Source organism: Suncus etruscus, chromosome 15, assembly GCF_024139225.1.
Source record: "Suncus etruscus isolate mSunEtr1 chromosome 15, mSunEtr1.pri.cur, whole genome shotgun sequence".
NCBI lineage: Eukaryota > Metazoa > Chordata > Mammalia > Eulipotyphla > Soricidae > Suncus > Suncus etruscus.
The window spans coordinates 91,317,425-91,337,471 of NC_064862.1; the positions used below are offsets into that span (position 1 = coordinate 91,317,425).

At 62.2% G+C, this 20,047-nt stretch overlaps 2 protein-coding genes across 2 annotated transcripts; both read right to left on the minus strand.

Moving 5' to 3' along the window:
* Positions 1–586: 586 nt before the first annotated feature.
* Positions 587–12,855, minus strand: PRKACA (protein kinase cAMP-activated catalytic subunit alpha). The gene is made up of 11 exons (XM_049788523.1): positions 12,742–12,855; positions 6,708–6,769; positions 6,258–6,386; positions 5,255–5,353; positions 4,415–4,497; positions 3,598–3,724; positions 3,391–3,486; positions 3,162–3,284; positions 2,004–2,168; positions 1,791–1,917; positions 587–1,063 (listed from the first exon to the last, which is right to left on the minus strand). The coding sequence occupies exons 1-10, from the start codon at positions 12,785–12,787 to the stop codon at positions 1,792–1,794; spliced, it is 1,056 nt and encodes a 351-aa protein (XP_049644480.1). The 5' UTR covers positions 12,788–12,855; the 3' UTR covers positions 587–1,063; position 1,791.
* Positions 12,856–14,781: 1,926 nt separating this feature from the next.
* ASF1B (anti-silencing function 1B histone chaperone) lies at positions 14,782–19,689 on the minus strand. Its single transcript, XM_049788532.1, has 4 exons — positions 19,581–19,689; positions 15,766–15,881; positions 15,175–15,351; positions 14,782–14,993 (listed from the first exon to the last, which is right to left on the minus strand). The coding sequence occupies exons 1-4, from the start codon at positions 19,687–19,689 to the stop codon at positions 14,787–14,789; spliced, it is 609 nt and encodes a 202-aa protein (XP_049644489.1). The 3' UTR covers positions 14,782–14,786.
* Between the last annotated feature and the right edge of the window lie 358 nt (positions 19,690–20,047).

Below are 20,047 nucleotides of genomic sequence, written 5' to 3' on the forward strand. Positions count from 1 at the left end.
GGCTCGGTTGGCCGTCCAGGAGGCCCGCCGGGCCCGAGGGGGAACCCTGGGCCGCTCCCCCATCCACTCCGGACGGGGCCCGGTGGGCGGCAGCCACGGGGCTTCCACGGCCGGGACCCCCGTCCCGCGTGCGCCCGCCCACCCCGCGGGGCCGTGGGCGTGGGGGGACCCGAGTCGGCGACACCAGCCGCACTTTTTTTTTTAAACAAAACTTTATTGGTAATAGTTTTCAAATATGTTTTACAACAGCACACTGCTCTGGAAGTCGCGGCCTGCCTCCCCCCACGCAGGTCGGACCGAACTGTTCCTTGTCCCCCCTCTCTGGTGCACCGGGCCAGCCCCCCCAGGCCACCCGCGCGGCGCGGAGAAGTTGGGAGTCAGGCGAGCGGGCGAGGCGGCTGGGTGGCACTGCATCGCCTCTTTTTCTATTGCGAGAAGACAGCTGAATGGGAGGGGGGGTTGTTGAGGGCCGAGATGGGGCGCAGTGGGGTGTGGGCAGGGCTCTGGTGACTAAACCTGGCAGCCCCTCCCCGCGGCTCCGACCTTGAACCCCGGGCCGTGTGGGGGAGGTGCTCTGCCTAATCACATCTTATTTTTTATTTTATTTTTGGGGTTGTATGTGTGGGGGTGGGTGGGTGCCTTCCCCAACAGGGCTAGGCTGGCGCCGCTGGGCATTAAAACCTAGTTGAGAATAAAATTTCAGAGTTTGGGGGGTGCAGGGCAAGTAGGCCGGCCGGGCCCAGGGTGTCCTGCCTTTTGCTGCTTTGTCTGGGTCCAGGCGCCTCCGGCCCCATCCCAGAGGTTGAGGGTGGTGTGTCCGGTGGCGGCTGTTGGGATGAGGGGGCTTGGGCTGGCCAGGGGACACCCCCCCCCCCGCCCCAGCAGGGGGAGGGTAGAGTTTAGCAGCGGCGGTGGTGGCCAGGCCAGACCAGGCCAGGGTCCCCGAACTCCAGCTCCTTCTTTGAGTCACTCTCCTTCCCAGCAGGGCTTGAATGGATTCGGGAGGCAGGTGGGCAGGAAGGTGCAGCGGCAGAAGGAGGGAGGCGCAGGGCCACTACCGAACCTGTGTAACACCATAGCTGGTCTTGGAGAAAGTTCCAGCCAGCAGTCCGAAGCCAGCTCCTATCTACATTCTCCAAGGCCCCAGGCCTGGCTTGTGAGCCTTAGCTTTTCTTGCTGGGGTCATTCATTCATTCACTCATTCATTCAGCCAGGCCAGAGCCAGATATGGTGGCAGCATGGGGGGCTGGAGATAAGGGCCAGCACACCCCACTTCTCACACCCTGTCCTGGGGTTACACGCACCCGTGACAAGACACCCCAGTCTGACCCCAAACTTAGACTTATTTAAAACAGGCAGCCCTGGGCAGAGCAGCGACTGGAAGGTGAAAATGGGTGCCAGGGCTGGATGAAGGGCTGGGTTTGGGGGCATAGCCGACCTTCCCATCCCTTCCAGTGACTGGGGTTCTTGTTTCCCATAATCCCCAGAATGGGGGTACAGGGAGTAAATTTAGGAACTGGCTGCTCAACTCGCCAGCTCCCTCATTAGAAATAAAAGAACAGGGCCGGAGAGATAGCATGGAGGTAAGGCATTTGCCTTTCATGCAGAAGGTCATTGGTTCAAATCCCAGCGTCCCATATGGTCCCCCGTGCCTGCCAGGAGCAATTTCTGAGCATGAAGCCAGGAGTAACCCCTGAGCACTGCCGGGTGTGACCCAAAAACCACGAAAAAAAAAAAAAAAAAAAAAAAAAAAATAAAACACACACGGGGGGGGGGGGAGGAGAGCGCACCCTAAAACTCCAAGAACTCCTTGCCACACTTCTCGTTGATGGAGACACGGATCTCCTCCTCCTCGTAGTCGTCAAAGTTACTTGTGTCCCCAGGACCTTTGCACTTGGGTATGAAGGGGGCCTCCACCTGCAGAGGGAGGGGGCGCTGAACGTTGGGGCAGGCCTGGACCCCTGGATCCCTGCCCCATCCCCACCCCCAGGCCAGGAGCCAACCTTCCTCTGGTAGATGGCGATCCAGTCGGTGGTGGCGAACCACTTGTGGTTCTTGATGTCGCTGACCCCGTTCTTGAGGTTCCCGAAGCGCTTGGTCAGGTCCACCTGGAGCAGGTTCCGCAGAAGGTCCTTCAGGTCGGAGCTGAAGTGGGACGGGAACCGCACCTGGGCCGGGGATAGGGATTGGTCATGGGGAGGGGCTTGGCTCCCCCCTTCTTCAGGGCTCAGGGGCTCAGATCTCTCCTGAGCTCACCTGCCCACTCTGATGTGTGGTCCTGGGCTGGACAGGTGCTGGGGAGATGGTGGGTGCGGGGATTCCCCCCAGCTTCCTCCACCTTCTTTTTTTTTTTTTTTTTTTTGGTTTTTGGGCCACACCCGGCGGTGCTCAGGGGTTACTCCTGGCTATCTGCTCAGAAATAGCTCCTGGCAGGCACGGGGGACCATATGGGACACTGGGATTCGAACCAACCACCTTATGTCCTGGGTTGGCTGACTGCAAGGCAAACACCTCTGCTATCTCTCCGGCCCCTGGATAGAAGTCTTAAAGCAAGCAACTGGTGTCTTAGATATATCTAACAATAATAAAGAGGGTCCACCAGCTCGGTGTCCAGTCCTTTTCTGCCCATCACCAGCTCCACCACACCTCCAGCCCCTTTTTATTATTATTCTTTTTTGTTTTTGTTTTTGGGCCATACCCAGCGGTGCTCAGGGGTTACTCCTGGCTGTCTGCTCAGAAATAGCTCCTGGCAGGCACAGGGGACCATATGGGACACCGGGATTCAAACCAACCACCTTAGGTCCTGGATCGGCTGCTTGCAAGGCAAACGCTGCTGTGCTATCTCTCTGGGGCCCCCCCTTTTTATTATTAATGTTAGATATATCTAAGACACCAGTTGCTAGCTTTAAGACTTCAGATAACAGCATGCCACACCCGGCTCTGCACTCAGAAGTGGCTCTTGGAAGGCTTGGGGGACCCAATGGGATGCTGGGGATCGAACCCAGATCTGTCCTAGGTCAGCAGCTTGCAAGGCAAACGCCCTACCGCTGCGCTATCACTCCAGCCCCAGCTTCCCCTTTTCTGACCAGTTCCTGGAGTGGGGGAACCAGGGCTCTGCTGCCGCCTGTGGGGGTGGGGGTCACTCAGTGTCCCGGCCTTACCTTCCCAGAGACGATCTTCTCATAGATCTGGATGGGCTGGTCGGCGAAGAATGGGGGGTACCCCGCAGCCATCTCATAGATGAGGACCCCGAGGGCCCACCAGTCCACGGCCTTGTTGTAGCCCTGCAGGATGTGAGTAGGGGGCAAGTTGGGGTGAGGTGGAGGGGGCGCACGGGTGAAGTATGTAGTGCCGCGTGAAGCATAAAGGCTGGGGTGAACCGGCGCCTACTTTGCTGAGGATAATCTCGGGGGCCAGGTACTCGGGGGTCCCGCACAAAGTCCAGGTTCTGCCTTTCACGCGTTTGGCGAAGCCGAAGTCGGTGACCTGTGGCAGGCGGGTGGGAGGTGGGTTTGTCGGGGGCGGGGATGGGCCAGGCCAGGGAGGAACTGGCAGACCCCGGATGTCCCCCTTCCCCTGCCTGCGTCCCCCAAGCACCTGGATGTAGCCCTGCTGGTCGATGAGCAGGTTCTCGGGCTTGAGGTCCCGGTAGATGAGGTCGAGTGAGTGCAGGTACTCGAAGGTGAGCACGATCTGGGCCGCGTAGAAGCGCGCATGGGGCTCGCTGGGGAGTCCGGGGACGAGGGGTGAAGGGCAGGAGCAACTGGTCACCCAGACACCAAGACCTGGGGAACCTCAGGCCACCTCCCTTCCTTCTTACAAGTTTTCATTTCATGGGACTGATACCACAGCGGGGAGGATGCTGTCCTTGCACACTGACGATCGGGTTCGATCCCCGGCATCCCATAGGGTTCCCCAGTGCCCCGCCAGGTGTGATTCCGAGCGAAGAGCTAGGAAGAACCCTGAGTTCTGCAGGGTGTGGCCCAACCCCCCCTTAAAAAAAAACCTCTGCTGGAGAGATAGCATGGAGGTAAGGCATTTGCCTTGCATGCAGAAGGACGGTGGTTCGAATCCCGGCATCCCATATGGTCCCGAGCATAGAGCCAGGAGTAACCCCTGAACACTGCTGGGAGGTTCTCTGGGCACCAGGCCTGGGCACGTGCAGCTTAGATTTGGGGGTGACCCCACTCATCCTGGCATTTGAGCTCGTTCCCTGGCCACTTGATCTGGCTCTGTGGGGTGTCACCAAACCCACGGAGGTTTGCTGGTGACAGACGTCCCTGGATGGGGGCTGGGCTGCAGATGGTGCACTGCCTTCAATGGAGGGGGCGCGGCATACCAGACCCAGCTGGAGGGTGTGGGGGTCACAATCCGCTGAGCTGGGCCCGGGTTCCAGTTCCCTCTCTCAGCTCACCTGAACCTTCCAATCCGGCGCAGGTGTGAGAACATTTCCCCACCTGGAATATACTCCATCACCATGTAGAGGTTTGAATTGTCCTGGGGGTGGCAGAGAGGGGTTATTAATGCCCGAACGCACCCCAATAAAACAAAGTGGCCCCTACAGGCTGGAGAGATACCATGGAGGTAGGGTGTTTGCCTTGCATGCAGAAGGACGGTGATTCCAGTCCCGACATCCCATATGATTCCCCCGAACCTGCCAGGAACGATTTCTGAGCATAGAGCCAGGAGTGTAACCCAAAAACCACCCAACCAAACAAACAAAAAAACCAGAGTGGCCCTGCTGGGGCCTGGGGTGGACGCTGTCCTGGTGTGAGTGGCTGATCCCACCCACCCTGTCATCTGTGAGGACCAGGAGAGGCAGTAGAAGGGGGGGGGGACCTATTTAATTAACTGTGAGACCAACACCCCCACGGTGGGCTTGAATATTTTTGGGGGTGGGCTGGGAGCCATACCAGGCAGTGCTCAGGACTGACTCCGAGCAGTGCTTGGGTGATGGGGGGCCCTATGGGATGTCTGGAATTGAACCCAGTCGGCCGTGTGCAAGACCAGATCCCTCTCTGCTGTGCTGTGCCCCTCCCCCTGCCCCAGAGATTCCGAGGAGGTGATGTTGGGAGCGCCCAGTGCTGGGGTCCGGGGTCCAGGGCCCGAGGGACTTCCTGGGTTCCACCTGACAGCAGTCTCTGTCACAGGGCCATCGGCGGAGAGGTCAGTGGGATGGGACCCTTGAGTGGCTGTGTACAGGCAGGGAATTGGATGGGGGCTGAGGGGTGCAGGGGTGGGGCTGGGGACCTACCTTGAAACAGAACTCGAGCTTGACGAGAAAGGGGAAGGTGACAGCTTGTAGGATGCGCTTCTCATTCAGCGTGTGCTCAATCTGCTTCAGTTTCACCACCTATGGGTGCGGGTCCAAGTGTGGGTGGGGTGGGCTGGAAGAGGCCAGGGGCCAGCCCCAGCAGCAGATTCAAGACCAACGCCCAGGAGGCAGAGGGCTGATTGGAGCCCGGAGCTGGGCAAAGGGGGCCTTGTGTGATCCGGGGACAGCCGCAGAGGGCTTCCTGGAAGAGGAGGCCCTGAACCCAACCTGGATGATTGTGTTTGGTTTGGGGTCCACACCCAGTGATGCTCAGGGATCACTCCCGGTAGGATTCGAGGTGACCCTATCGGGTGCTAGGGATCAAGCCAGGATGGAACACTGGTTGGCCTGTGAAGGGCCAGTGCTCTCCCCCATAGTCCTGTCACTCTACAGCCCCACCAACGTTCTTTCTCCTTCTCTTTTCCATTCCTAGCTGACTCCGGGCTCTACGCTCAGGAATCATGTCTAGTGGGGCATGGGGAACCCCTTGGGGTGGCTGGACATGGAACCTGGATTGGCTGCGTCCAAGGCCAGTGCCTTTTCCGCTGTGCTGTTGCTCTGGCCGCTCTCTCACTGTGGGGTGACACTCTGTGGCGTTTGGGGTCTACTCTCAGCTCTATTTGGAGCCACTCCTGAGGCAAAGTGAACTGCAGTTCAGCCTCCTCTGGAGGCTCGAAACCATCCCACCCTCATCTGTACACCTCACTCTTTCAACTGGTTTCACAGGGTTCCTAGAACATTCCAATGCACAGGCCCATATCCGTAGGGCAGCTCTGATCTGAAGGCCAAAACCAGAAAAATGGGTTTCAAAAAGAAAAATAATACCTATGTCTATCTCTATGTATTTACATAGCCAAACAGACTAGACTGGGAAGGGGACAAGGTCACCTCTTCAGGAAAGACCTCTAGGTTGCACCCTGCCTGGGCCGCCTCCTGGGCTCACCTTCTGCTTGTCCAGGATCTTCATGGCAAAGTGGTTCCCGGTCTCCTTGTGCTTCACTAGCATCACCCGCCCGAAGGAGCCTGTGCCCAGGGTCTTGATGCGCTCAAAGTGGTCCAGCTGGGCTGTGTTCTGTGGGCACCGTGGGCAGTAAGGCAGGGTCAGGGCTGGGGACAGGGACCTGGACCCAGGGCCGGGCATCCCGTCCTCTGCCAGCAGAGGGGGCCCCCGGGGAGCAGGTGGACAGGGAGGGCGGGCAGTTGGGCACGGGTGGCGGCAGGCGCCTTCCCGGGCTGTGCTGGGTCAGATCCGGCCTGGCCCAGAGCCCGGCAGCTGCGTGGACTGCGAGGTGGGGGTGGGGGGCGGCCCAGTCCTAGGGTCCTGCGGGCATCTGGGGCCTTGGGCGGGACCCTCCATTGCACACCCCAGGTCTGGTTGGGGGAGCAGCCTCACCTGGGTTGGGGACTCCCATCTCTTGATGAAGTCTTCTTTGGCTTTGGCTAAGAACTCTTTCACTGCAAGGGATAGAGGGGACGTGAGACTGGGCCCCCGCACACTGTCCCAGGGGAGCTGTCTGAGTAAAGTGAGGTGCAGCCGACCCTGGCAGGGGCCTGAGGGCCAGTTCGGAGGAGGCTGGTCAGGGCTGGGCCCCTTTCGGGAGAGGTGGGACCCAGGGGGGCTCGGGGCAACTTTGGGGGGGGTGGAACGCAGCACCCCGGCCAGCCCACCCCCACTGGCGCACCCGAGCCACATTCCAGGAGCCGGCAGCCCGCCGGGAGGTATTTATAGCTGCAGGATTTGGCCGCCCAGCCTGGCCCTTCTCTGGGGAACCGGCCCGGGGGCTCTGCGGAGAGCAGCCGGCCTGGGGGAGCTCAGCTGTCGCCCGGGGCCCCCTGGCTGGCCTGGCTCCTCCCTTCGCCCAGAGAGGGGTTAGTGAACCTGAGCTGGGCGCCCCAACGCGCCACTGGGCAGGCACAGTCATAGGCCTCTGAGCTTATCTGATGCACCCCGAACACCTCCCTTTCACCCTCTCCCTCAGCGCCTTTGCAAACTATGGGAAACTGAGGCAGGAAGTCCTGCCCCCACCGCTGCTGGGCTAGCAAACCACGACTCTTGAGCTCTCAGCTGATGGGGGGTTCGCACCCCCCAGAATGGGCAGTACGTGGCTCTGGAACCGAGGCCTGGATGGAAACGGCGGACGCCATCCTGACCCAATCCTTACATTGGGCTCCCCCCCCAACGACCTGCTTGAATATACTTTTGGGGGTCTCTGCCTTCATCACCCCAAGGAAGCACTTCAGACTATCCCAGGCTTGCCCCCAGGTGGGCTCTGATGGTCCAGGGAGTGGTGGCAGCTTATGGAGGAGGAAGGGGCATATTGATGGCAGTGTCGAGGTGGGGGGACCCCCAGCCAGGACCTCCACACTCACCTCTGCTTGCTGCCCCCAGGGCAGAGTGCGGGGGTTGAGGCGAGGGGGCGGGGGTTCAGGGCACGGGCTTGGGAGCTCGGAGCATGCGGCGCAGAAAGCCCAGGGCGCGTACGGCCAGGTGTGCCCAGAGCAGAAGCTGCACCCACAGCTGAAAGGCGGGTTCCGACGCCCCGCTCCCACCGCTGCCCGGCTCAGCATCCATGGGGGGCGCCCCGGGCTCCCCCAGCCACCCTCCCTCTGCAGCAGGACACTGCGAATCCGCAGCACACCTGGGCAGGCAAGGCAGGGCCTCCGGGGACCCTGGAGGAGGAGCCGTTTGGTTGCCAGGGTGCCCTTTAAAGGTACCTGGGCCGGCCCTAGGTGAAGGCTGGCACGGCGGTGCGTGCCCGCATCTGGCCCTCACCCCCGACCCTGGTGGAGGACAGGGTGCTTCGCCGGCGCTGGGGTGCTGGAGTGCCAGCAGGATGGCACGAAGGAGGTGCCCGGCAGAGCCCCAGGCAGAGGGGAAGGGGTTAAGGCGCGGGGCCCAGGAAGGAAGCGGCCAGGCCAGGATCTCCCTGGGGGCTTAAGGGCCCCCCTAGTGCCCTTAATAAGCTGAGCAGACGTGCCAGCCCCTGAGCACCTGCACTGGGGAGAGAAGGGGTCACCTCGACCCGCTGCTCCCGCTCCCCACTGGGCCTCCAGGTCTGCTCTGGGTCTGGGCAGGGTGAACCCCGGGCTGCGGAGGGGACAAGGTCCCCACTTCCTCCGCCTTCCTGGGGTCCCCAAGAAGCGGAGGATCAGGCCGACACTGTGCTTCAGATGGTGACTTGGCGGGGACGGGACCAGCCACTTACTGTCCCCAGGGGGCGTGAGGGGGATCCTGGGCCGCGGTTGTGAATCCACTTGTGGCCCCAGCGGGAAGGTGTTGGCAGTCCCTCACACTCAGCGTGGACCCCGAGAGCAGGCAGAGTCGGGGGGACCCCTTGGCCACTGGGCCCGGGGCTCCGAGCGCCGGGTCTCTGGGGTGGGCTCAACCTGCACCCACGAGGTCCGGGAGTCGCCAACTTCCACCCCGGGGCCGAGCGGGGATCCCCCCAACGAGGACCCGGCCCCGCTGAACCCCGTGGCGGCCCTGGGGGACTCAGGGTGGCGGTTGCTCTAGCAACGGGCGACGCTCACCATCGAAGGAGGCGGAGGCCATGGCCTACTCCCTCCGGTCCTCCCGTCCCAGGGGCTCGGACTACGGCGGCCCCGAGGGCTCCTGTGGCCCATGACACGCCCCGCAGCCAGGGGGCGCTTCGGGGCTGGTGGGGGGCCACGGGGGACCGGCCGGGCAGGCACCCAGGACCCCCCCCGACACTCAACAGTCCCCAGGGCGGAGCCCAGCAGCGAGGCGTGGCCGGACCCTCGGGGTACCCGTACAACGGCCGCCACGCGGCGTGGGGGGCCTTGGCCTTCGCGGGCCCCTGTAGCGGGCTCGGAGGATCTGGACCGGCTCGGGCCCCACCCAAGTGGGGGTGTCCAGCATGGCCGCTGCCCGGCGCTGCCCCTTCTGCTGCAGGCCTGCTCCCAGGGGTGCCTCTGGCCAGTGCAGCCAAGACCTGCGCCCCACTTGGCCGCCAGGCTTAGGGCCTCTTGGGGCCCCGCGCGTGGCCTTCTTAGTCCTTCCGCGGGCTCGGACTTGGGCTTAATTTTAATTTTTTTTAAATTTTCTGCAGGGGAAGGGCCACACCCAGAAGTGCTCAGGGCTCTCTCCCGAATCTGCGCTCAGAGATCACTTCTGGTGGGCTCCAGTGGCCTTTGGGGGGTGCCAAGGATCGAACTTGGTCGGCCGCATGCAAGGCAAGTGCCCTCCCCACAGTGCTCTTCTCTGGCCCCTTGGACTTCATCTTCTCCTGTCTACCCTCTTAGCATCTCTCAAAGCCCCTGCCTGGGGCTTGGCCCTTGCTGACCCAACCCTGGGCTCCGTCCGGTTCCTGGTGTCTGGCGCACGGGAGGACTTTGGAGGAGGTGCAGGCTTTGGAGGATACAAGCAGTGCCCCCTTGCAAGTAGGCTCTTTAGTGACCAAAGGGTCGATTGGAGATCAAATGAGGGAAGCCCCCCACATCAAGCTGCAGATGTTACCCAATGGGTACCGCCGCCCCGCTCCCCCCGGTATGCTGCATCCCTGCATTGGTTGTGTATTTGAGCCCAAGGTGGGCAGGCAGTGGCCCGGTTTCATTGCTGTGTCTGCATAGGCCCTACTCGCCGCCCGCGGGCCATTTGCGGCCCTCCATACAACATTTTGTGGCCCTGTCCTAGAGGAATCTTTGTTTTGTTTTAGTTATTTGAATCACACTCCCCAATGTTCAAGGCTTACTACTCTTTGCACTCAAGGATCACCCCGACCTTTGCCTCCTGCAGCCCCCAGGTAAATTGAGTTTGAGACCCCTGGCATAGGGCCACCAGGGCTCATGTCTAAACTCAGGAGACTGTTCACTTTGGGGGCTTTAAACTCAGGAGCAAGAGAGCCCAACTCAGGAACCAAAGAAGCTGGGGAATGTCTGGGCAGGGAAACCTTGGGGTCCCCATGCACACGCTAACTCTGAGGCCTTCCCTAGTGCTGTTCCCCATAGGGTCTTGTGGGCTGGGCCATGTCTGGTGTGGTGAGCTCATCTGGCGCTGAGTTAATGGTTCTTTCCAGAGTCTTCGGTCTGATTCTTGGGGATCCTTCCTGGTCCCCTTCAACCTCCCCAACTGGGCCTTGCTTCGGAAGTTCTCCAGGGCTCCGTCATCTCCCAACTTTATGCCTGGCCTCATCTGCTGGGCCCCCGCATCTCCTCCGGGCCAAGTCCCCACCAGCCTCCGGCCCCGGATGTTTTTTTGGGCCACCCTCCACCTGCTGTTCCGCCGTCAAGAGCTGTGCGGCTGCCACTGCCACCCCCCCATTGCTGACCCGGCCCTCTAAGGTTCAGCCACTTGAGTCCCTACTCAAGTTCCTCCCTGGTCAGGATTCGAAGAAGGGAAGGAAGCAGGTCTCTGCATGAGGGTGCCCCATTTAGAGCAGCGGGAATTCGGGGGTGGGGCTCCAGAAGGGCATTCAGCTGAGGTTCAGCTTTAAGCCCTTAGTGATGACTTTTTTTTTGGGGGGGGGTCACACCTGGCAGCGTTCAGGGGCTACTCCTGGCTCTCTGCTCAGAAATCACTCCTGGCAGGCTTGGGGGACCATATGGGATGCCGGGATTTGAACCACCGTCCTTCTGCATACAAGACAAATGCCCTTCATTGTGCTATCTCTCCAGCCCCAGCGATGATGATTATTTTGGGGGGTTCATACAGGGCTCACTCCTGTCTCTGTACTCAGGGACCACTCCTAGTGGTCACATAGGAAGACCCTATGTGGTGGCAGGATCTGAACCCAGGTTAGCTGCATGCAACGAAGCGCATCACAAGTTGTACTATCTCCGTCACCTTCTTATTTTTACTTTACTTTTTTTTTTTTTTGGTTTTTGGGTCTCACCCGGCTGTACTCAGGAGTAACTCCTGGCTCTACACTCAGAAATTGTTCCTAGCAGGCTTGGGGGAACCATATGGGATGCCGGGATTCGAACCACTGTTCTTCTGCATGCAAGGCAAATGCCCTATCTCCAATGCTATCTCTCTCCGACCCCATTATCTTTACTTTTAATGCTGTAAGAGTTGAGGAAGAGGCTTGAAGCCATTTTTTTTTGTTTGTTTGTTTTGGGTCACACCCGGCAGCGCTCAGGGGTTACTCCTGGCTCTACACTCAGAAATCGTTCCTGGCAGGCACGGGGGACCATATGGGATGCGGGGATTCGAACCACTGTCCTTTTGCATGCAAGGCAAATGCCTTCCCTTCATGCCATCTCTCAGGCCCCCTTATTTTTACTTTTAAGGCTGTAAGAGTTGAAGAGGCTTGAAGCCATTCCTAAGAGTTTCTAGAAAGTCTGTGCCGGACAGCAAACAGCACTATTATTTGGGGGCTGGAGGGGGGGGGTGATGACGGGATGATCAAACTCTTCCTGGCAAAGCAAGTCACTGACATCTGTCCCAACTGGCCCCCCCAATTACAGTTCCAATGAATGAGTCCATCGCCACCCTGACACTGCCCCACCAACACTGCCCCACTGGGCCTTTTCCTCCGGACTTGGGAGCCTGGGAGCCGCTCAACAAGCCGGGTCGGGGTCACTGGGCGAAAGACGGAACCTCACTTGTGCAACAACCATTTATTGAGGAGCTCTGCGGGAAGCCCTGGAGCTCCAGCACCGCCGGGCATCAGGAGGGGCTCTGGGCCCCCTTCTCCCAGCCCAGGGCGAAGCGCACTCACACACACACACACACACACACACACACACACACACACACACACACACACACACACACACACACACACACACAGCAAGAGGGGCTCAAACTTGGCTGGGAGCCCTCCCCCTGCGCTTCTCTAGCTTTAGGCTCCAGGGGGCCATCCCGGAGTCGGGGGCAGCAGCGGAGGGGCAGGGCCTTAGGGAGAAGCCGTGCTGGACAGGAGGACCCTGGACCGGGGGAACCCAGCACGCTCCCAGGAAAGAATTCTGCAGGTGTTTCAGGGAGATGCGGCGGGCCCTGGGGGTGGGTCAGCGATAAGGTGAAGAGGGAAGGGCAGAGGAAGATGGCCGGGGCTTGGGGGTGGGGTGGGGACCCCACTTCCAGACTGGCAGCAGCCTGGGTCCCTCCTGGACGTGGATCTGGAAGGGGGACCCCCGGGGGAGAAGTGGCTGAGGAAGCGGGGGCGTGGGGGTGCGGGCGAGTGAGAGCCTGGGAGGGAGCCAGAGCGCCAGGGTCCCATGTGGGGCCCCGGCTCTGCTGGCACGGGGTTGGCAGTGACAGCTGGGTGTGGAGGGGGGACGGCCTGTGCAGGGCGGGGACGCGTGCACGGGGGCCCCTGCACGGGGCTCTCCGGGGGCCTCGGACCCCAACTCCGGGCCGCCACGGGGCCGGGGTGCAGGGCGAGGAGGCGAGCAGAGTCGGGCCCGCGGGGAGGGCCGGGCGGCGATGTCCCGCGGGGGGTCGGGGTCAGGGCCCGGGCACTCACCGCTCTCCTGCTCGCTGCCCTTCTTGGCGGCGGCGGCGTTGCCCATCGCGGCGGCGAAGGCGGCGGCGACCGGGGCCGGTCCCCGAGCTGCGGCGCGGCGCGGCGGGTGCTGGCGGCGGCGCCCGCGGCCCCGGAGCGCGCGGCGCGGGCGGCGGCGGCCCCTCGGCTCGGCTGCGCGGACTGCGGCGCCGCGACCCCCGCCCGGCCCCTGCCTGCTTCCCGCGTCTCTCGGCGCGCGCCCGCCCGCCCGCCCGCCTGCCGCCGGCCCGCCCGGGAACCTCAGCCCAAGTCCGCTGCTGCTGTCCGTGACGCCCCCGCAGCCCGCCGCCCATTGGCTGCCCGTCGCTTGACGGACGGGGCCGCGCCGCCGCCCATTGGCTGCCCGCGACCGTCTCGCGCCGCGACTGGCCGGGAGTCCGCGACGTCACGACCGACGCCCCGCCAACCCCGCGCTCGCGAGGTCGAGGGTGGGCGGGCTCACGCGCCCGATTGGACGCGGCTCGGGACGGGGCGGCCGGGACCCGCCCCCCGCGGCCCTCGATTGGCGGAGCGGCGCCCGCCGGCCCGCCCCCCGCGCGACGTCGCGTGTCAATCCCGGGTGAGGGGGCGGGGCCTCGGCGCGGACGGCGGACGGGGGCCCGGACCGGGCGGGCGGGGCGGCCCAGCCCCAGGAGGCGGTGCAGGCGGTCGGCCCGGCCGGCCCCAAGCGCGCCGCAGTCCCCCGCCCGCGCCGACGCCGGCGCCAGAGCCCGGCTGCTGGTCCCGGCGCGGCGAGGCCGCCGTCCACCTGCCAGCGGGGGAGGGGCCTGGCCGAGGCCGCGGGTCAGAGGTCGCCGGGCCGCGGCCTGCGTCGTGCGCGCGGGGGGCCAGTGGCGGGCCCGGCCCCTTTCCCGCACTTCTCAGCCCGCTTCTCGAGGTGCAACGCGGGGCGCCGCCAGGCGGAGGGTCTCTGCCTCTGCCTTCGGGAAAGCAAAGCGGAGCCCTCGGCAAGAACTGTGGAAGCTCCTATGCACGCAGCCAGTCGAGGTCTCCCTTGTGCTCCAGCACCCCCAGCCTCCACCCCGAGTACCGGGGCATGCCCCCTTTGCACCCCACGGTTGTGACGACCCAGACCATCTGCAAAGGGTCACATCCTCCCCTAACCCCCACCCACTGCGCAGGTCCCACGGGGGTGTAGAGGGGCAGGGCGCAGCCTGGAATTTCCCCCAGCAAGGCCTGGCATTTCAGCTCCCTGCGCCACAGCCCCAGGTTTCAACCCTGCAAATTCCCAAGGAGGGAGCCGGGCTCAGGGCGCGAGGCCTGAGATCACAGGGTTCCACACTCCTCTGGGTCCAGGGCAAAGTCTGCAGCGTCACCGGTTGTGTCCAGGACAGGCCCTGCGAGGGAGGCTCGGCGGGAACTCTGCACAGCTCCCCGAGGAGCCATTCCCCCGAGGCCCAGTCCGGCCAGGCCCACCCAAGGCTGTGGTGGCTGCGGCAGCGAGACTGAAGTGCTTTTATTTTTAGATCAACTCAACATCGACTGTACAAATCCTCAAACAGACAAACAGCCATCAGCACGGATCCTCGGATCCTTGGCGTTACAAGGTCACTGGGGTGCTGTCCCGAGGTCTCTCTGGAGTGTGGGATACTGGACAGTTCGGGCCGTACCGGAACAAGGCATCAAAGGGGCCCTCGAGGCAGCGGACCCAATGGGAGGTCATGGGCCTCAGTAGTTTCGGGCAGGCGGGAAGCATGTCCGAATTAGTCTGTAGACTCGGGCTCTTTGTGGAGTGGCAGTCCGGTTGGTATTTGTAAAGGCAGAGCTGGGGCGTATCATCCGGTGGGCAATGAGTTGGGGGAGAGAGCCCAGTGGCCATGGGGGGTTCTTTCCTGAGTGTGCAGCACCCTGGCTTCTCCCATCCCAGCCCTGGCCCGGGGCGAGCTGGTCCTTCAGGTCCGAGTCTCCTCTGGGCCCAGTTTGACGGGCTCAGACATGGCAAACACATGTGGTTGTCCCTCCTGATGTCCAGGCCTTTGGTCAAGGAGTGCCCCCCCCCCCCCCGGCTAGATGCAGTCCATGGAATTTTCGGGAAGGAGACCGGGGATGCAGCCAGGGAGTCCGGATCCCTTGATTGGGGTGCAGCTGAGCGGGACACTGTATTCCAGGCCGGGGTCCCGGGGCTCCACGCCGTTGAGCAAGTCCTCAGGGCTGTCCCAGTTGATATGGAAGCGGGTCACCCGGGGGTTTGAGGCCAAGATGTTGCGCTGGAGCTGCGGCAGAAAGGGGGGGCGGTGTTAGGGTCCTCCTCAGTGTCCCCCTGCCCCAGCCCAGTCTGACCCCACCTTAGTTACAACCTCATCACCAACCGGGACCTATCTAATTTCCCAGTGTGGGGGATGCTTCTTCGCAAGTGCCTAAAGTGCTGGTGGCCGCAGGGGGACCCAGACCCACCTGGGAGAAGTCAGGCTTGGGGGGTGGATTCTCTCGTAGTTCGAGGCTGGGGTACTCGTTGTTGACGTAATAACCCACTCGGATGAACTCCTGCGAGCGGTAGGTGCAGGTGATGAGGACCACGGTCACGCCCACCGCATCAGTCTCCGGGATGAGGGAAGGGTTGGGGGCGTCGGCCTAAGGGGAGACACAACACAGGATGGGGACTTTAGCATCCTTCACAGGCCCCACAATCCCACCAAAGGGGAGGCAGACCAGCACCCCGGGGGCCTAATCCTTAGGGCAGTAGGGACGGGGACCCAGCAGGGCTGGAGATCCTGCCGGAATCTTCTAGAATTTCTTTTCCTTGTATCTGGGTCAGGGCTCAGGGCTTACTCTTGGTGAGCTGGGGGGAACCATCTGGGGAGGTTGGGGACCAAACCAAGGTCAGCAGCGCACAAAACAAGTGGCCTCCCAGTCTGGCCCCACTTTCTACCGTACAGCAGAGCCCAAACCCAAAATTGCTTTTTTTTCTTTTGAGGGGAAGGGTTGTGCTACTTTTGCGGGTTGAGATGCCGGTGCCCAGAGGGGGGCCTCCCTCGTCCTTCTGACCTGGAAGACGAACATGTGTCGCCCAGCGGGCACGGGCCCCACCAGCACCGAGTCCAGCACCTGGTCGAACTCCTCGCTCTCGGCCGAGCCCACATAGATGATCTTCCACTCCAGGTCTGTGGGGAAGGAGGTGATCAGGCCCGGAAACAGGGCGACAGCGTGGGAGGTGGGGGCAGCCGGGGAGCCTCTGTGACAGCGAACACCCTCACCTCCTTATTCTCGCGCCCTCCCAGGCTGAGCTCAGTGCCAGATGTGATGCCAGAGATCAAACTGGACTCAGGGGGCCCAAGCAAGAACACAGTGGGGAGGGTGTTTGCCTGGGACGTGGGTTCGATCTCCGGCTTTCTAAAGGGTACCCTCAGTCTTCCAGGAGGGATTCCTGAGTACAGAGCCAGGAGTGAGCCCTGAGCACCACCGGGCGGGGCCCCAAAACCACAAAAACAAATCGGATTCAGCTGCGTGCAAAGCCAGAGCCTCGGCCCTTCTTGAGGCCCAGTAGGGAAAAGTGGGATTGGGGCAGGCCCTCAACAGCACCCAGGACACCATATTTATCTCTCAGGCCTGAACATTCCTTGCCTCAAGCCCCCTTTCGGGGCCCACCTTGACTCCTGAGCCCCAGAGAGCCGTGGGCGTCCCTACAGCAACTGCGGCCCGTATGGCAGAGTCTGAATCAAGAGGCAGCTGACCAGAGCAGGGGAAGCATCCTCTTTCACACACAGGGCCCCGTGCCACGGCTGATCCCTCGACATCGGGCAGGGCAGGGTACAGCGAGGCCACCGGCGGCCCCTGTCCTGTGCACTCCCATACCACACCCCCCAACTTCCTGCACCCAGAAATTCAGCTTTGTGTCAGAGAGTACCCGGGTCCTGGGCCCACTATGGGGACCCCAAACGGCTCTCACACTCCAGGCTGGGGAGAGGGGGACGGACACACACACACACCAACGTGGAGAGTCCAGGGGGGCCGGCCCATTCGCTGCTGGCCAGGCTGGAGGTGCCAGTGCTCCAGGGCCAAGGGCAGCCTGGCGTGAGCAGTGCAGCTAATTTTGGGCTCCTGGGGATTACACAACTCCCGGCTCTGGCAGGGAAGTTGCACAAGTCCAAATTGTCGCCGGAAGCTCACGCCCTGGGCAGCTGCGTGGTACCAGGGTGCCCCCCCTCCCCACAAGGCAGGCGGCCAACTTCCGAGGGGCCCACAGCCAAGGTATTATCCAGCCTGTATCCTTCAGGCTTCCTTCTGGTTCGTATTTATTTCCCTCTTTTAATGGGGGGGGGGTGTATGCCACACGCTGAGGATCAGGGGCCCATATGGAATGCCTGGGCTCGAAAGCGCGTGGGGTGCCTGCAAGGAAAATGCCCTCCTTACTGTGCTACTGTGCTGTCACTTTGACCCTTTGTGGATTTCCCCAGCCTTCCTGTCCGGGTCCGGCAATAGTTTGAGTTCTGGCTCCCTAGGGTTTGGGCAAACCCAGCCTGGAGTAGTTCATGAGTCCTGCCAGGCACAGATCCAGACCCATACCCAGAGACAACCAGAGGGATGGTTCACAGGTGGGGTGCTTGCTTTGCACGGGAACAGACTTGGCCTGATCCCCGACACCCCATAAAGCCCCTAAGCCTTGCCAGAGGTAAGCCCTGAGCAGTGCCAAGCATGGCCCCCAAAATCCAACAATGAACCACCAAAATTATACACTCTAGGGCCAAAGTGATAGTACAGCCGGGAGGGCATTGGCCTTACATGAAGCCGAACTGGGTTTGAGTCTCAGCAACCCCCATGGTCTCTTGAGCTCCACCAGGAGTGATTCCTCAGCGTTGAGCTGGGAGCCACCCCAGAACATCGCCAATTTTAGTTTATGTGCTACCGAAGCGAACACCTTGAGCATGCCAGGTGTGGCCCAAAACAAACAATAAAGACCCATGAGGGGATGCAGGTGGACTCGCTCCATGATGCACAGGCCCAGTGAAGATGGGGGGCACCCCACCCTTCATTCGGATCTCAGGGCCCACCAGCACTTCACATCCTTTCTACAGTCAGAAGAGAAAACCATATCAAGCCCTAGCGCTGAAGTGCCAGGGAAATCCGGTGCTGGGACCTCCTTTCACTTCATTTTGGGGCCACACCCGGCTGTGTTCTGGTGAGGATCTCTCCTGGTGCGAGTTGGGTTGGGTTGGGGGACCCATCTGTGATGCCAGCAAGGGAATCTGGCCTGGGATGGAGTGGAGTGGCCAGGGTGGAAGGTGGCAGCTGGCACAGACCAGCTGGAACCTGCCCACACCTGGGGGAGGGGGATGAGGATTCGCTGCCCTCCCTGTTGCTCCTGGCTGGGAAACCCAGTGTCACTCCAGTGTCAGGATTGTTTTACTATTTACTCCTTGTCATGGCCCTGGAAGGACTAACACGACTGGTCAGCATCTTCACTTATAAAACACTGTGAGGGGCTGGAGTGACAGCACAGTGGTAGGCCATTTGCCTTGCACACAGCTGAACCAGATGAACCTGGGTTCGATTCCTGGCATCCCATAAGGTCCCCCATTAGGTCTGCCAGGGGCGATTTCTGAGTGCAGTGCTAGAAGTAACCTCTGAGTGGCCCAAAAACCAACAAGCAAAAGAATCAAACAAGCAAAAAAAGCCACCCAGGGAGAAAGCCCGTGGCTACTCCTGTCATAGCCCAGGACCTCAGAGCACCACTAGGCAGGCCCACTGACAGCAGAGGCAGGACCGAGGAAGGGGTAAGATGCTTGGTGATGCACACAGCCGTTGCAGGTTCTAAACCTCGCACCCCATAAAGGTCCCTGAGCCCGGCTTCAAGTGGAGTGGATTCCTGAGCAGAGACAGGAGTAAGCAAGCCGTCAAGTAAGCACCACTGTGTGGATCCAAAAGACAACAAAAGGTGCAAGAAGGAAGGATGAGGTGGAATGTCAGCAGAACTTGGGATTAGAGCCTTGATGTTCAGGGAAACCCCAGATCTCCCCTCACCTGCTCGGCGCCCATCCCTGAGCCGCACCAGGACACGCTCCCCCCAACGGTCGTCCATGAGAAAGGTGCAGGAAGGGCCGGAGTGGGAGCAGAGCGGTAGAGCGTTTGCCTCGCACTCAGCCAACCCGGGGCAGACCCGGGCTTGCCCCCGGGCATCCCATATGATGGTCCCCCAAGCCAGGTGCGATTTCTGAGCGCACAGTCAGAGGTAACCCCTGGGGAACACGGGGTGCAACCCAGAGAATCAAACTTTAACAAAAGGAAAGTGTATGGAGTGAAGGCAGGCCCGGGAGCTCCCAGCTACTGTGAGGGGGGGGGGGCATGGCCATGGCCTCCAGTTGGAGGGGGGCCCCCCAAATAAATCTGGCCATCAGAGGCGGGTGGGGGGAGTGCGACCCGCCAAATGCAAACGGAGTTCCTTGGAAGCCCCCAGCCAGAGCCGGGGAAAGGGGAGGGGAGGCAGGAGGGTGAGCGAGCGGGGAGGGCTGGAGGAATGACTCGGGGGTTGCAGTGAGTCCCAAGGAGCAAAGACAGGAAGATGTGGGTATTGGGGAGATGCGGGGGTGGAGGCCGGGAAGGAGCTCCCGCCAAGGGGACCAACAAGGCGGGCGGGATCCGGAGGCGCTGGGGCTCCCCCATCGGGGACGAGAGAAGTGGGGGGCCTGGGCCGGCCCGGGCAGGGACGGGAAGGGTTGGGAAGGGAGGGGAAGGCGCGGGCGGTGCTGTGCAAAGCGGGGAGCTGGGGAGGGGTCCGGGGCGCCGCCGGGGAGGACGGGCAGCCAGAGCGACCCGGCGGGGCCCCACCTCGGGGTCGGGGGCTCGTTCGACGCGGCCTCACCCACCGTCCTCCAGGCCCTCGCTGCACTCGAAGCTGATCTCGAAGCGGAAGGGGCTGTGGAAGGGGCTCGGGTTCTCCAGCACCGCCACGTTCAGCACCGACACCTTGGCCATGGCAGCGCCGGGCCCGGCTGGCTTCGAACCCGCGTCCGAGCGGCCGGCTCCGGGGAGGGCCCCGGAGAGTCGCCGGGGAAGCGCGTCGCCCTCTCGGACCCGCCGCAGCCGCCGCCGCTTCGAGGAGCGCGGCGCTAAGTGCGTCCCCAGCCCCGCGCGCTCCCTTCAAATAGCCGCCGCGCTCGCCGGCCAATCAGGACCCACGCTCGTGAGGGCGGGCTCAGCGCGGTCTGCGCCAATCGCGAGGCGCCGCTCGGCGCGCGCTCAAGCAGCGTCGGCCAATCAGCGCCGCTCCCTCGCCGGGACGCGCCAGGAAGGCGGGGCCAAGGCGCGGCTGCTCGAGGAAGTCCTCCGGGGA